Below are 17042 nucleotides of genomic sequence, written 5' to 3'. Positions count from 1 at the left end.
ATGTTAGACTAACTGGTCTGTAATTCCCCGTTTTCTCTCTCCCTCCCTTCTTAAAAAGTGGGGTTACGTTTGCTACCCGCCAATCCTCAGGAACTACTCCAGAATCTAAAGAGTTTTGAAAGATTATTACTAATGCATCCACTATTTCTGGAGCTACTTCCTTAAGTACTCTGGGATGCAGCCTATCTGGCCCTGGGGATTTATCGGCCTTTAATCCATTTAATTTACCCAACACCACTTCCCGGCTAACCTGGATTTCACTCAATTCCTCCAACTCCTTTGACCCGCGGTCCCCTGCTATTTCCGGCAGATTATTTATGTCTTCCTTAGTGAAGACGGAACCAAAGTAGTTATTCAATTGGTCCACCATATCCTTGTTCCCCATGATCAACTCACCAGTTTCTGACTGCAAGGGACCTACATTTGTTTTAACTAATCTCTTTCTTTTCACATATCTATAAAAACTTTTGCAGTCAGTTTTTATGTTCCCTGCCAGTTTTCTTTCATAATCTATTTTTCCTTTCCTAATTAAGCCCTTTGTCCTCCTCTGCTGGTCTCTGAATTTCTCCCAGTCCTCCGGTATGCTGCTTTTTCTGGCTAATTTGTACGCATCATCCTTCGCTTTGATACTATCCCTGATTAAAGGCATTGTATACTAAATCAATTTGAGCTTTGAGGCTGCCAGGGATGGGTACTTTAATCACATGGGCACATACCAGTAAGTGATTGAAAATTATCTCAAATTGACATATCACACAAAGCTGTGTGGCAGTGTGAATTGTGAAGAGGATGTTAGGAGGTTGCAGGGTGACCTGGACAGGGTTGAGTGAGTGGGCAGATGCGTGGCAGATGCAGAATAATATAGATAAATGTGAGGTTATCCATTTTGGCAGCAAAAACAAGGGGGCAGATTATTTTCTCAATGGGGTTAGGTTAGGTAAGGGGGAGGTGCAGTGAGACCTGGGCGTCCTTGTACACCAGTCACTGAAAGTTGGCGTGCAGGTCCAGCAGGCAGTGAAGAAAGGTAATGTAATGTCGGCCTTCATATCAAGAGGATTTCAGTATAGGAGTAAAGAGGTTCTTCTGCAGTTGTATAGGGCTCTGGTGGGACCACATCTGGAGTATTGTGTACAGTTTTGGTCTCCTAATTTGAGGAAGGACATCCTTTTGATTGAGGCAGTGCAGCGTAGGTTCACGAGATTGATCCCTGGGATGGTGGGACTCGTATGAGGAAAGATTGAAAAGACTAGGCTTGTATTCACTGGCGTTTAGAAGGATGTGGGGGATCTAATAGATACATATACAATTATAAAAGGACTGGACAAACTAGATGCAGGAAAAATGTTCCCAAGGTTGGGCAAGTCCAGAACCAGGGGCCACAGTCTTAGAATAAAGGGGAAGCCATTTAAGATTGAGCTGAGAAAAATCTTTTTCACCAAGAGAGTTGTGAATTTGTGGAATTCCCTGCCACAGAGGACAGTGGGGGCTTAAAGACTGGATGGATTTAAGAGAGAGTTAGATAAGAGCTCTAGGGGCTAGTGGAATCAAGGGATATGGGGAGAAGGCAGGCACGGGTTATTGATTGGGGACGATCAGCAATGATCACAATGAATGGCGGTGCTAGCTCGAAGAGCCGAATGGCCTCCTCCTGCACCTATTTTTTATGTTTCTATTTATTTAGTGTGGGTTTGAAACTTGCATGTTAGTTTGTAAGACAGTCTGTAGTCCCAAATTCAATGGAAAGTGCACTAATTAGCAGCACCAGTTCTTAAAGTCCTTCGTAAGCATAACTCGGAATGGTGTAGGGAGCAGCACATTCCTGCCTTGACTTTGTTGCTGTGTACTTCAAGCACCTGGAGATTAGAGTTTATAAATTCAGTGGTGCATAAATACTTACCAGCGTTAACTCTGTGACTGGAATATTCATGATCTACAGTATACTTTTTTTCTCTCTCCTGTCCTAAGGAGTTTTAATAAAAATGTTTGGTAAACAATGCGGACATTCACCTCTTTTGTTCCATCACTCCACTCCCTCCAATGGAATCAAAACAATAATACTCTGCTAACAATATCAGTGTTCTGTTTACAATCAGATTTGTTGTTCTCAATTTTCTGCTCCCTCTTAAAGGCCTAGTCTAATAAATTGAATTATCATGATTGGAGCCAGCAGTTCTGAGCACCAGTTCCAAGGACTATTCATTTTGTTCACGGTCGGTGTTTATCATCATTTTGACAGAAGAAAGTAGTGGGTTTTTTAATGTTATGTGCCAGTACCTTTAAGTTAAATGTCATTATTTTGTTTTCCAACCACGAGACACATATGTTTATTAAAGCTGTGTATCGGCACCTTTTTGTCCACAAGAATAATCTGTCTCCAATCCGCTGGGATCTTTGGGCAGTGGTTAATAACTAGCGGCCACAAATAGTCTAGCTTGATATTTTTCCTATCTGTGATCCAAAGCATAATGGTAATTATGGTGTTCCATCTGCTGCCTGAGATCTCATTAGAAACGTGTACCACTGCACTAGAAAAAGTGATGGTTATCATTAAGTTTCTGCTTGGAGTGCTCCCTCCTGTTTCTATTTAAAGGTGAACTTTCTAGTGTCATGGTAAAGATAATTGAGTGATGCAGTTTCCTGAAACATTAGTGCTTTAAAAAGTAAGATGCAATATTCTGCTATTTTAATTCCATGTCACTTTACGCTTGTGAAATGTTTTAGAATGTCCCACAGCATTAAATGCAGATTTGACATTGGCTTGTGCTTTTACCCTGCATCAAAACCCATTCTCGTCCCTCCTAGATGTAATTTGTTCTTGATATAGCATTCTTTTTACAAGTTTGTGGTTTAAGTCCTTGGGCACATGGCTGCTACTCACAGGTGCCATTGTTCTGATGAATATAAGAAATGGAAGTTGAGAGTAGCCTGGTCAGAAATCTTGAAACTGTGCTAATATTCAACAAAATCATGGCTGATCTACCTCTGCCCCATTTTCATCCCCTACACTAATCCCTTGATTTCGCCAATATACAGCAGTCGATCATTTTGGTCTTATGGGTTTATACAGTAATCTGAACTCCAAAAATAAGTCACTCTGTCTAATACATTTTTGCTTGCTTCATTCTGAAATGGTTTGCGCCTTCTTTTGAGACAAACACACACGCCCATGCACACATTATATCTCAGTGAATTATCACTGCATTCCCAGTGAAACAAATCTAATCTCCCCTGGGAAAGGCCCAAAATTGAGAGGTAAAAACAAGGCTTCATCTTCCCTTGCAGATGGGTGTAAAGGTACATAGCATAATTTCAAAAATAGCTGGCAAAGCTCTTCTGGATATGCATTCACCAATATCTTAAAACAGATTACCTGTTAATTGTTCTCATGCCATGTGTAAATTATTTGCTCTCCTGTCACTAAAAAACAGCACTTCAAATGTACAAGGGCTGTATGAATACAAACTTTAAGTAGAGATGGTTTATCATGAGCCATGAAAGACTGACTTTTGTCAGAATTGTCTGGAGGCAAAAAGATCAAAACCTTCACATTTTTGTGAATCTGAACAAAGTCGTATGGACTTTATCGCAAAATTTTCGTCAAGAGCCAATGTTTTCATGAATCTGCATTGAAAGAGAGCAGATTCCTTTTGAAGTCAAAGTACATTGTTCTGTATAGGTGTTTAAGAAGGAACTGCAGATGCTGAAAAATCGAAGGTAGACAAATGCTGGAGAAACTCGGCGGGTGAGGCAGCATCTATGGAGTGAAGGAAATAGGCAACGTTTCGGGTCGAAACCCTGAAGAAGGGTTTCGACCCGAAACGTTGCCTATTTCCTTCTCTCCATAGTTGCTGCCTCACCCGCTGAGTTTCTCCAGCATTTTTGTCTACCTTTGTTCTGTATAGGTGATTTGTTTTTGCAAAGGCTGGTTGGTACTGAAACCATAGTATTAGAGTAGAAATGGTGAAGGTAGAGCAGTTTCCCTTTTGTTTTGTGGGTTAGCTCTACTTGAGTTGGAAGCAAATGGAAGGTGAGATAAAATATTTTGGTGAGGAAAATTGAGAAAATAATTTGTGCAGTGGCACAGCCTTGATTTTAATGTGTGTTGGGATTAGTTATTTGTTGAATCTTTTGGATAGTAGCATGGCTTGCATGGCATCAAGTGTTTTATGATCATATCCTAAACAATGAAATTCTTACTTGCAGCAGCACTGCAGATATGTACTCTGTAAAACACCACAATAAATAACAAAAAATATATATAGCTATATAAAAAGTGTAACAGATGTAGAATGGAGACAAATTTGAGAAGGATTCTCCACCCTCTTGTTCAGCTGACAGTCACAGGAGTCCCTAAAGTTAAAAGTAATGAATAATTATTGGTGCTTCTTCAATTTTTCTTGTTGCATGTTGAAGATCGTGTTCATTGTTTTTTTGATGGAGGGAATCCATATTATAATAGCAGAGCTGCCGAGTGGCTCGAAGGGCCGAATGGCCTCCTGCACCTATTTTCTTTTCTATTTTCTAAGTAGTACGGATTTTCCGTATTTCGTAAGGAAATGCGATTAGAATACTGATGTACGATTTTGTGTTGTTAAATACGGATTTTGAATACGGAGTTCAGTTCAGTCTGAAGAAGGGTCTCGACCAGAAACGTCACCCATTCCTTCTCTCCAGAGTCGCTGCCTGTCCCGCTCCAGGTTTAAACAGAGCGAAGGTACACAAAAATGCTGGAGAAACTCAGCGGGTGCAGCAGCATCTATGGAGCGAAGGAAATAGGCAACGTTTCGGCCCGAAACCCTTCTTCAGAGCGATGTCAGTTTAACACGTGGGAATTTAAACAAAGCGCTGTGGGTTCTAAATATAGCACTACCGGCTGGAGCGCTATGGGCTTTACACATAGCGTTATGGCCACAGTGCTGTGGGTCACAGACTGTTCAGGAAAATTCTCGTATAACAATGAGTCTTTAGAATTCTCTTTCTCAGTGGAAGTTGAGCCTTTGATTATTATTCAGGCAGTGGTGGAATTCTGGATAAGCCTAGTGGTGAAAGGTTACCATTGGGATTGCAGTTACATTGGAATTGGCCTTGATTTTACAGAATGGTGGGTGGGCTCAAGGGGGAGAGTGGGAGGGGTGGATAGTGGGAGGGGTGGAGAGAGGGAGAGGATGGAGAGGAGTGAGAGAAGGAGGGAGGGAGAAAAAAAGGGAGGAGAGAGGGTGGGAGGGAAAGAGGGAGGGAGGGACGGGGAGAGGAAGGAGGGAGCAAGGGAGGGAGAGGGATGCTTCCAAAATGGTTTCTACATCATCATCTGGTGCTAAATGCAGGAAGCAGCCGTTCAAACAGCAGTATACAAAGATAAGGCCAATGAATGCACTGTCGAGTAAGGTGCATAGAAGACATGTCAATTTGTAGCAAAGTTATGCATTCTTGTACTCTTACATGGGGTATGACTGCATATAAAATATAAAAACAATTTCAGTAAAATGGCACCGCGTAAAAATACTGATTTCCTCAGCAAAATACTGATTTTCAGGTACTAGAATACTGAAATGCTTCGACAAAATTTGGCAGCTCTGTAGTAGCGGTTGGCTATTTGATGGAAGTGATTGAGGAGGATTCTTGAAATAAATCTCTCCCATTGAAGATGATGGCGATTATGGCATCTAAAACCCATAGAAAAGCTGTGAATTTGTGACCTGAAGTTCTTCAGGTTTTAAACTTCCTGTGATAGTGAGTGCAATGAAAGCCTTGTTATTTAATTGGTGACATCAGGCCTTTTCAACTACTTTATCAATCTAGAACTGTATCTCCACTTCAGAACTAAGCATGCTCTAACCTTGGTCAATGAACTCCACTACATGGATAATACTTGGGTTTGAAGTAGAGCCCAAAGTCATTATTGACATGTTCGCTGAAACACACAAAATTGTTTCCCTACCCACCTGCTTCCAATGCATAACATCATTGGAAAAATGTCATGGTAACCCTTGGAAACATGGACCTTTTCAATCTCTGTAGTTACCCCTCAGCAAATGTAGTGAAACTCCTCTGCTTAACCTGTGGTGGAGAAAAGACATTTGAAGATGAAGACCTTAAACCTGGTACATGGTCAACAGCCCTTGTAGGCCTCGTGTGCCAAACGCAACAAAGACCTAATGGGAGGTACACAAAATTGCTGGGGAAACTCAGCGGGTGCAGCAGCATCTATGGAGCGAAGGAAATAGGCGACGTTTCGGGCCGAAACCCTTCTTCAGACTTCTTCAGAGTCTGAAGAAGGGTTTCGGCCCGAAACGTCGCCTATTTCCTTCGCTCCATAGATGCTGCTGCACCCGCTGAGTTTCCCCAGCAATTTTGTGTACCTTCGATATTCCAGCATCTGCAGTTCCCTTTTGAACACAAAGACCTAATGGGAATGCTTTCTGGATTTTATAAAATCGTCCAAATCCAGATTAAGCAAAAGTTTTTTCATCAGGCTGTTATGCCTCAACATCAAAGCTTGAATTATACTTGGCCGACACATGTGGGCAGGCTACATGGTTCACGTGCCAGATGCCAAATTCCTTAAACAGCACCTCGGAGCAGTATCACACCGAAAGATTACCATAAGGAGAGAAAATATTTTGGAATGTTGTCAGAGCCTCCTTGTAAAAATACAAGCTCTTCACCTACTTGTGAGATTAGCTGACCAGTGGCTGCTCAGCATGCTGGAAGCCTTTGGAATGGCACAGAACTTTTGTGTTTAGGTGCAAGCAGAATCCCATTGAAAAAGACCTTTTATGCTGTAGCAGAGTCTGGATCCCTCGCATGGTCAGCTGGCTCAGGATGCATAGAAATGGAGTGAGGCAAGACATCATCAATCATGAGGAGTTGCCTACAAGGAAGGAGACTATGGTAGTTGTCTGCTTTCCTGAGCTCATTCCAAAGGCCAGTGACATGGGGTTTCACTTGAGAGAGTGCATAACCATGCACTAGTTGCTGTATTGAGTAAACCCCACAGTAAATTCTACCTGTTCTGGATTGAGTTCAACATTTTTAAATTGAGATCAGTGTTTTTTGGGGGGGTTTGGACATGGATCGTGCCTTCTGCTAATCCATCATCTGCATTCAAAATGATTCTGTTGAGCATAATGCACCAAGATGTTAGTTGTTTTGAAAAATGTTAAGGAAATCTTAAGAACTGGTGCAAAGTTTATATGTCAAATTCATACAAGCTGAGATTTGTTAGTGCTGCCTATATGTTACACTACAAAATGTTAAAATGGAGTTAATCTCTTTCCTGCTATTTAAAGCTTCAGATTACTTCACACCCTCGTTATCATGTCCAGACATGGCAGATTTTTTTGTCTTATTTCTCACTGAGAGAAATGTTGCAAGAAGCGACATAAGAAGTAATTCCTGGATTTCTTCCTCCCATTTTCTCCTCCCCAAGAAGGTAAATTGTCCCTGCCTATCCCACTGAGTTACTCCAGCATTTTGTGTCTATCTAAGGTAAATTATTGTATTGGTTTAAATTTCAGATACAGTATGGAAACGGGCCCATTGGGTCCATACTGCCCATCAATTAAACATTCAAAATAGGTCGATGTAATCCCACTTTCAAATCCACTCGCAACATATTGGGGTAATTTTAGAGAGGATAATTAATCTATAATTCCGCACATCTTTGGGATGTGGAAGGAAACTGGAGCACCCGGAGGAAACCCATGTGATCACAAAGAATGTGCAAATTCCACGCAAACAGTATAGGAGTGAGGATCGATGATTGAGGTTGGCTCTACCAACTGCATCATTGTCACCATTATCTCATCCTTGAACTCACTTGTAGGGGAAGCTTTGAAGTTTATTTTTGGCCCAAAATATTCCATCCACTATGTTACGTCTTCAAAGACTGGTGGGTACATGAGGCAGGAGTTATATTGTTTGAATAGAAGAGAAACTTGTCACCCTTCCTGACTCAGCAAAGTCCCAAAACGGCAACGGGAATTTTTGACCAGCTTACACTGCGTAATGTTCTGGTGGAAGTGGGGACTCAATAAACGTGAAGGTCCCCTGCCATCCATTCACATACTGGCATTGGAGCTGTGGCCCACTGACACTGCAGAAAATACTTCACATTTGAGTGCAATTACTTAAATTCAGTGCATCTTCTGAGTGTTCAACTGCAGTGCAATTGATAGCTTCTTGCCAGAGAAGGAGCTACAAACAGCTTCAGTAGATGAAATGTGTGGGAAGGATCTGCAGAGCTGGTTAAAACAACAGCTTCAGCAAATCGTAGGCCACGGTGTGTTTAAAATGTTTTAAAATAAAATAAATTCTGAAATAGGAGCAGGAGAGAGCTCTTAAACATCTTTTGTAATGTCAACATTCAGAGTTTTGCTGGATCAGTAAAGGAAAAATGGCAGGGAGAAGGAATGTAGGAAGATGGGTACATTTGGCTGAAATTGTTGGCTCACTTGTGTAGAGTGAAATATCTATTAGAATGTGCTCGTTGCACTGTCTTTTTCTAAACTCTAAAGTGTTCTTTCCAATGCCATCTTTATGTTGTGACGAATGGTAGCTTTAACTTGCAACCTCATTGGAGGACAAGTAACCATACAGCAGCAGCATTTGTAAGATAGAGGACTGAGGTGTGTGCCGTGTGCTGTGAAGCTAGGATAATAAAGTAAATCTCCTATTTCTTGGGAATAGGAACTGTACCAATGATGTATGAGATGTTTCTGCATGCCTGTGGTAAAGATATGTTGGTGGGCAGGGTGAGGAGGTGGTGCGTAGGGGCAGGGGAATGTTGAATTGTAGGCCAAACACATTAGTTGCTGAATACTATCCCTTGTTATCTTTGACTAATCAACCATGAATAGAGATTGACAAATGCTCAGCATGTTGCAGGCAATCAAGGAATAAAACCTGTTTATCCTTTTGCTTTGCTACAGTAACCAGGATGATTACCAGTTGGTGCGAAAACTTGGCCGTGGGAAGTATAGTGAAGTATTTGAGGCTATTAACATAACGAACAATGAGAAAACGGTTGTCAAAATACTGAAGGTGAGTATCAGCTTTTTGTGTTCAGTTTCTCTTTTCTGACCTTGCATTCCAGTATTTATTGGCCGTATATATCTTGCAGGGCATTTTTGCATAAGTATATGTTGGTTCCATTCTTATTCTTTAAATCTTCAGAGTTATCACAATCTAATAATTTCATATTTATAAATCTAGGTTTGGAGGCTGGGTATTGCTGAATTTTAGTAACTTGAAACTGAGGTGGACAGATAGGATAAGTATTCATGCTTGCATTAATTGTATTTAGAGTAAACAAGCAGGGGCAGTTTAGTTTGGTTTGCTGTGGATCAAATTGTTTTTATGTCGGTCACAAAAGAAATGGGAGCAGGAATTGGTATACAACCCATTGTGTTAATTGTGTTCAATAAGATTGTGACTAATAATATACTGTTTCGGCCATTTGTCTGCTATTTCTTATTCTTTGATTCGCTTGGAGTCCAAAATGCCTTCATCTTTGTGTCGAATAAGCTTAATGACCAAGCAGCTACAGTCCAATGAGGCAATAAAATTCCAAAGATGAATTGCTCCAGATAAAGAAATTGCTCCATTTCAGATTGGAAATGCAGACCCTTTTCCAATGACAATTGACTCCAATTATAGATGCCATGGTCTGAGGAAACGGGCTTTTGCATTCACTTCCTCAGCAGCATCTTAGATATCTTGATGATAGCAACTCCTGTCTGATACCATTTGTCTTTCTAATTGCTTGCTGTACATGAATGTTAGTTATGGTTTGAGGATTACCAACATAGTTTTCCTGTGCTTCCTGCCAAAATGAATAGCCTTGATTTTCCAAAGTTATTTCATTTTCCATTGTACTTCCAACTTTGTTAAATCTCCCTCTATCCTTGTAGTCCACTCCATCACAAACCAGCAGACTTGGATATGTTGCAATGCTCATCTAAACCATAAGGTAGCTAATATTTGAATCTGAGATAAGTCTTGGCAGATGTCTATTATTTAATGTGGTGAAGGGAGATTCAGTTTGACAATGACACCAGTCCAGTAGAAAGCGGTGCATTTTTCTTGAATAATGAAACTTCTATTTCTGACTACTATTTATTGCTTGGAAAGCAAATGGGGCCAACAGCAAAACTAATGGTTTTTAATCAATATATAATGATAGATCTCTCAGCATGTAGGGCAATAAGAAACATCATGACTGGTCTTGTGGGTCTGAGGTGAAGAGACAAAGGGTTTGAATAGTTTTGGCTGCAGTGTGAAGAAATATAGAATTGAGGTGTGGTTTGATCCTCCTTCGCCCGAGTGTTTAGCCTGTTGGCATTCACTGAAGGTTCACATGATTGAGCGATGTTAGATAGTAGGGTGCATCGGTCACCTGTGGAGCCATCCCACAGTGAACAGTTGACTCCATCAGAAGAATGTTTTTCAACTGATTCTAGGATGCAGAACAAATGTGGAGTGGCATTGGGCAACACGGCATGCACTGTAGTAGGTTAATTGAGATCTCAGTGGAAAGTCTTTTAAATTAGCAGTGCACAAAACCGTTTAAAGATCCTAGCGATTGGTTGAAGGAGAGATCAAAAGGAAAAGGTAATGCTGTTTTCTTCATTTTACCAGTTCAGATCAGTTCAAATGGCGATGTATCTATTTTTTGTTCACTTCGCATTTTGTGTTTCTCTTTCTGTGAGATAAAATTGTTGTGTCTTGTCTAAAGGACCTGTCCCACTCAGGCAACTTTTTAGGTGAGTGCAGGAGACTTCTGTGCTCACCACATGGTCGCCACATGTTCGCTGGTGGTCTCTGGTGAGTCTCCTTCATGATCGCGAGGAGTTCCCGCATTCTGGGAACTAGTCGCAGCCTCAGTATGGTCGCTGCGGTGGGGGGGGGGGGAAAGAGAAGGGAGACAGAAGGGGGGGGGGGGGGGAGAGGAGGAGAAGGGGGGAGAAGGAGTGGAGACATTTTTAAGAAGTTTAATAAAGTTCAGCGGGCATTTTACCTACCAGTAGGTCTTCCTAGGTCGTGAAACTCCAATGAGCCAATCAAAATGGCTGGTCAGCGAAGGAGATTGTCTACGGCTGCCCTCGAGTGCTTGTAAGTAAATAGCGACCCCACTCCACTGCACTAAGAGTGAAAAAGACCAATGCCGACCAAATTTTACTCGCGGAAAATGTTTCAATATCCTGAAATATTTTCCGCGACCTAGCTGAGGCCACGAGTAGGTGGGAACCTCCCTCGAGCATGAAGGAGAGTTCCAGCCACCTCATACGACCTAGGACCTCGTGTCGATCATGCTGTGAGTTTGAGTCCAGGGCAAGCTCTTCTAAACTCGCAGCTTAGGTCGCCCAAGTGGGACAGGCCCTTTAGCCTTACATCGGTAGTGGGGAAGATGCTGGAGTCGATTATTAAAGATGTTATAGCAGTGCATTTGGAAAGCAGTGACGGGATCTGTTAAAGTCAGCATGGATTTATGAAGGGGAAATTATGCTTGACTTTTGGAATTTTTTGAGGATGTAACAAGTAGAATGGATAAAGAAGAGCCAGTGGATGTGGTGTATCTGGACTTTCAAAAAGCCTTTAACAAGGTCCCACACAAGAGATTAGTGTGCAAAATTGGAGCACATGGTATTGGGGGTAAAGTATTGACATGGATAGAGAACTGGTTGGCAGACAGAAGCAAAGAGTAGGAATTAACAGGTCCTTTTCAGAATGACAGGTACAGCAGACAGTGAAGAAAGCCTATGGCATGTTGGCCATTGCGAGAGGATTTGAGTTTAGGAGCAAGGAGGTCCTACTGCAGTTGTACAGGGCCCTGGTGAGATTGCACCTGAGGTATTGTGTGCAATTTTGGTCTCCTAATTTGAGGAAGGACATTATTGCTATTGAGAGAGTGCAGTGTAGGTTCACCAGGTTAATTCCCGGGATGGCGTTTGTGACATATGATGGAAGAGCGGGTCGACTGGGCTTGTATTCACTGGAATTTAGAAGGATGCGAGGGGGATTTGTAGAAAACATAATATTCTTAGCGGATTGGACAGGGTACATGCAGTAAAAAATTTCCCGGTGTTGGGGAAGTCCAGAACCAGGGGTCACAGTTTAAGAATAAGGGATAGGCGATTTAGGACTGAGATGAGGAAAAACGATTTTACCCAGAGAGTTGTGAATCTGGAGTTATCTGCCACATTCACTGGATGTTTTCAAGAGACAGTTAGATTTAGCTCTTATGGCTAAGGGAATCAAAGCATATGGGGAAAAAAGCCGGAATGGGGTACTGATTTTGGATGATCAGCCATGAATTTTTCATGTTTCTATGTAATAGGAAAGAGTGTGAAAATGAGGCAAAATTGGAGTCCTGTAAAATAGTTCTAAGTAACTATTGTCTGTAAATCTAACCCAACTCTATTTTGAAGTACGGTACTTTTTAAAGTACAGTGCCTTTGCATAAGATAGCAGACATCTGTACTTTTTCAATACTGTCTGGCCCATCTGTTCATGAAAGTAATGGAAACTCCATGTTTCAGGTATTACAAACCCATTTGTAACACATTGAACAAAGTACCAATGCACCACAAAAAAAAAGTTTATTTTAATAAAATAATGAAAGAAACAATGCTAGTGCTAATGGAGAGAGACGTAAATCAACAATTAGGTTACTGTTCTGATGAAGGGTCCCATCTCTTGCAACTCTCCCATCCTCAAATGTGCAAGTGCATGCCAACTGGCTGTGCTGTTTTACGGTCTTCCGTAAAACAGAATTGACAAATATCTCAAGTATTTGTGAATTAATCTGACAAATGGCCTTTGTTTCATGCAGTATATGTTTTCTTCTCCCAAAAGAGAGAGTTTTATAAGTGGATTATGAAGTCTTAAATTAAATAAACCAATGTATTTGGAATATTATTTACTTGCTGTTTCAACTACTATTTAATAAAGTGTGTTCCCATCTTTTACTTTTGGGCTACGTGAAATATATATTAAATATTAATTAAAATGTGCATTTCATGCCTGGGGTGGTAGTTTGGGAATTTTTCCATCTGTGGTTACCTAGAATTTAATCATCAGACTTGTTGGAATGATGCCTGATTGCAGGCACTGTAGGAGACATTGGAATCTTCTCTGCAGTGGCTAGATTTGTGTGGGAAGCTTTATTCTAGATCAAGTGACCATCTACTGGATATATAAGAATTATGTATTTTCATTGAAAAATGTTGCAATGTGAACTTCAAAGCACTGAGAAAATTGTAAGGAACTCTCTGACAAATATTTCGCCTTAAACAATGGTTGAGGTTATAGGTTAGAAGTTAAAAAAAAGCCGCTGGAGGAATTCATTAGGTGAAACAGCAACTCGGGAGGGAAACGTACAGCCGGTTGTTTGGGTCAAGATGAAATGTCAATTTCAATATCAAGTATTCCCCCTCCCTCCCCATGTGCTGCCTGACCTGCTGAATACCTCCAGCAGCTTGTTTCTTTTTGCTTCAGATTTCAACACCTGTAGTCTCTCGGCATCCTCTTATAGATGAGAAGATAAATTGTAAACTTTTAAAAACATGGATAGGTGATATTACGGGTCGGGTCCTTTTTAAATGCTTTCTACATATGCTTTGAATGGGAGAATGCTGATGTGTCTTCCTAAGCCCCCAATGATATTACACACTCAGGCTGACGTCAGAAGATCCTTCAGGAGGTAGAATCCTTGAAAAACGTCTGGACCAGATGGTATACTTGGTCGTGTACTTAAAACCCATGCAGACAAACTGGCTGGACTTTTTGTGGACATCGTCAATCTCTCATTGCTAAGTTCTGAGGTTCTCACTTGCTTTAAAAGGATATCAATAATACTGGTGCCCAAGAATAGTAAAGTGACATGCTTCAATGACTACTGACTGATGGCACTAATGTCCGTGGTGATGAAGTGCTTTGAGAGGTTGGTTATGCAACATATCTACACCTACCTCAGCAAGAACCTGGACCCACTGCAATATGCCTACTGCCACAACAAGTCAACGAAAGGATGCGATCTCACTGGCACTAGACCACGGACAATAAAAACACATACGTCACGCTGTTGTTCATCGATTACAATTCAGTGTTCAACACCATCATCCCCTCCATGCTGGTTACCAAGCTTGGGGAACTGGATCTCTGCGCATCCCTCTGCAACTGGATCCTCAACTTCTTCTTCAACAGACCGCAATGTGTACAAATTGGGAGCAACACTTCCACCTTGATAACCATCATAGCACTTCAAGACAGTGTGCACAGCCTGCTGCTCTCTTCACTTCATACTCAACGACTGTGTAGCTGGACACAGTTCGAAGTCTATCTTCAAGTTCACTGACAAAACCAGTGTTGGACGAATTACAGATAATGATGATTCAGAGTACAGGAGGGAAATCGATCGACTGACCAAATGCTGTCTGTGTCAGTAAGACCAAGAACTGATTGTGGACTTTGGAAGAGGAAAGACGACGATTCACAAACCTGTATTCATTGACGGATGGTGGTGGAGAGAGTCAAGATCTCACATTCCTGGATGCGCATATCTCTAAAGATCTGACCTGGACACCCAGCATATTGATACAATCATGAAAAACCCCATCTTTGCCTCTACTTCCTGAGGAGATTGAGGTGATTTGGTATGCCAACGAATACTCTCTTGAACCTTTACAGGTGTACGGTAGGAGCATTTATTGAATACTTGCATCACGGCCTGGTTTAGCAACTTGAACACCCAGGAACGAAGATGATCGCAAAATGTGGTAAACACTGTCTAGTCCATCATGGGTACTAACCTCCCCACCATCAAAGGGATTTAAACGAGTCGCTGGCTGAAACAGGAAGCATCACCACACCAGAGACCCACACCACCCTGGTCACACTCTCGTTTCACTCCTATCAGGAAGAAAGTATACGTGGTTTAGGAGCAGCTTCTACCCTACAGCTATCAGGCTATTAAACACTACAGCGTCCAAATAAGCTCCGAACTACATCGACTTAAAGTACATTATTTTTGCCTTTGCACTATTATTATTTGTTTTATTATATACAAGGCCAAGTGCAGACCTGTTAGGTCTGCTCCCCCAACGCAATATTCCAGCACTCACCCGTTCCTCCAACGCATCGCGGGGGGGTATGGGGGGCAAGAGGGGGTGTGTGGGGGGGGGGGGTTTGTGGGCGGGGGGTTTGGGCGGGGTTGTGTGTGTGTGGGCAGGGGGGGGGGGTTGTGGGTGGGGAGCGGGGGGAGGGGTGTGGGGTGGAAGGGATAAATTTATGACTTTGCAATTTTGGTCCTTCTCTTGCTCAGAGCAAATTTCAGAACTATGTGCATTGAAGTCTCTATGGTTTCTGAGCTGTTGTCAGGAATGTGAAGTTGGAAAATGACCTTGAATAACTTTATCAACAGCTGGGTGTATAAGTGGGATTGAATTCCTTTACCACGGTGTTGAGAGTGGCCATATTACTTTCAAAGCATATTTGGTCCGCGATGGGAAGTATGTGTGAGGGGAGGGCGGTGAGGAGGGAGCGACGCGTGGAGGGAGGCAAGGGTGGTGAGGAGGGAGCACCGCACCGTGTGAGGGAGGGAGGCAGAGGCCGTGGGCGGGCGTGGAACTGAGGACCCGAGCGAGGCCCCGGACGGGCGTGGTCCCGAGCGAGGTGGCGGGTGGGCGTGGACCCGAGCGAGGCCGCAGGACGACCAGAGCGAGGCCGCATCTTCAGTGCGACTGGGCCAGGCAGGGGGGTGGGAGGGTGTGTTTCCAGAACATTCCAGCGTGGCGTACCCCCACCCCCCCCCCCCCACCGGCGAAGAATCACTGGTTTATGAAGTTAAAACCGTTGGGGAGGTGGAGAGGGCGGTGACCCCCTCCCCTTGCAGAGGTATTGTGACGTCATTCGAAACTGCTTGAAGAATCTGTGGCCGTTTTGGCTTTAAAAAAAAACTGTAATGAATAACTTTTGAAATGTAGCATGACATCTTAAGTGAACCCGATTAATGCGTGGAGGGGAAAAATGTGAGTCAGAATATGTAAAAATGTAAGTGCTACTGCGTGGTGTTTTCACGTAAGTAGAAACACACACACACACACTTGTATATGTATATATGTGTGTATATATATGTATGTATATATAAAATATATATATTTTGTGTGTGTTATTTTGCAATACTGTACATATCTGTTGTGATGCAAGTAACAATTTAATTGTTCCATTTTGGGACATATTGATAATAAAATACTCTTGACATGAGTCTGAAGAAGAGTGTCGATTCGAAACATCACCAGAGATGCTACCTGACCTGCTGTGTCCTTCTGTGTATTAACTAGCATCTGCAGTTCCTTGATCGTCATTGGAGGGGATTTATTTCCCATTTCTCATTTTCTTCCAACATAGGGGGAAGCCACTTGGCCCAACACATCTGTTGTCTCTTGGAACAATTCCATTAGTATTACTCTGCCATTTACTTTCATGTGATCTCTCACTCTCATTCAGCCTTATGCACTGAGGTGCAGCTGAATAATGTTTCTGGCTAAAATCTGTTAGCACCTGATGCTTATTGGCAATGTAACAATGGTCCATTTTCCTTGAATTATCAAGAAGTCCTGAATGTTTTGAGTTAGTTTCACGGATGTGTCCAAAATAAACATGGGTATAAGTCGATTAATTCTGATCACTTTTGTACAAAAACTATTCTATTTTCATAGTTTTGCTATTGAACAGGATTATGACGTTTAAATGCTGTGGAAATTGGTTCATGTGTGAGTCATCAAATGGTTGACAAATGAAATGAATAATGCAGCTGGAAGTAGCAGGTTTACTTGCATCAGTCAGATTTAGCACCCCTATGAAGACCAGCCTGGTTATATAATTTCAGCTTCCTCGTTGTAATTACCATGTACTTTATACATATTAGGAACTGGCTTTTTGTCTTCAGCTAATTGTTTATTAACGCTGTCACTATTATATCTTTAGAAAATGTACGTGGAGATATTGGTGACCTTCTTTCACTGGGAATCCACAGACAATTC

At 42.0% G+C, this 17042-nt stretch overlaps 1 protein-coding gene across 3 annotated transcripts in view; it reads left to right on the top strand.

The window, feature by feature from the left end:
- The window catches only part of csnk2a2 (casein kinase 2 alpha 2), a 51256-nt gene that overhangs the window by 6896 nt on the left and 27318 nt on the right, over positions 1–17042 (top strand). For all 3 annotated transcript variants that reach the window (XR_004414520.1, XM_033036082.1, XM_033036084.1), the window contains exon 2: positions 8931–9042. Coding sequence is in view for 2 of the 3 variants with exons in the window: in XM_033036082.1 (XP_032891973.1) it covers positions 8931–9042 (112 nt within the window). In the remaining variant the exon portion in view is untranslated. The remainder of the gene's footprint in view (positions 1–8930; positions 9043–17042) is intronic.

Source organism: Amblyraja radiata, chromosome 17 (assembly GCF_010909765.2).
Source record: "Amblyraja radiata isolate CabotCenter1 chromosome 17, sAmbRad1.1.pri, whole genome shotgun sequence".
Taxonomy (NCBI): Eukaryota; Metazoa; Chordata; class Chondrichthyes; order Rajiformes; family Rajidae; genus Amblyraja; species Amblyraja radiata.
This window is presented reverse-complemented; position numbering and strand designations above follow the sequence as displayed.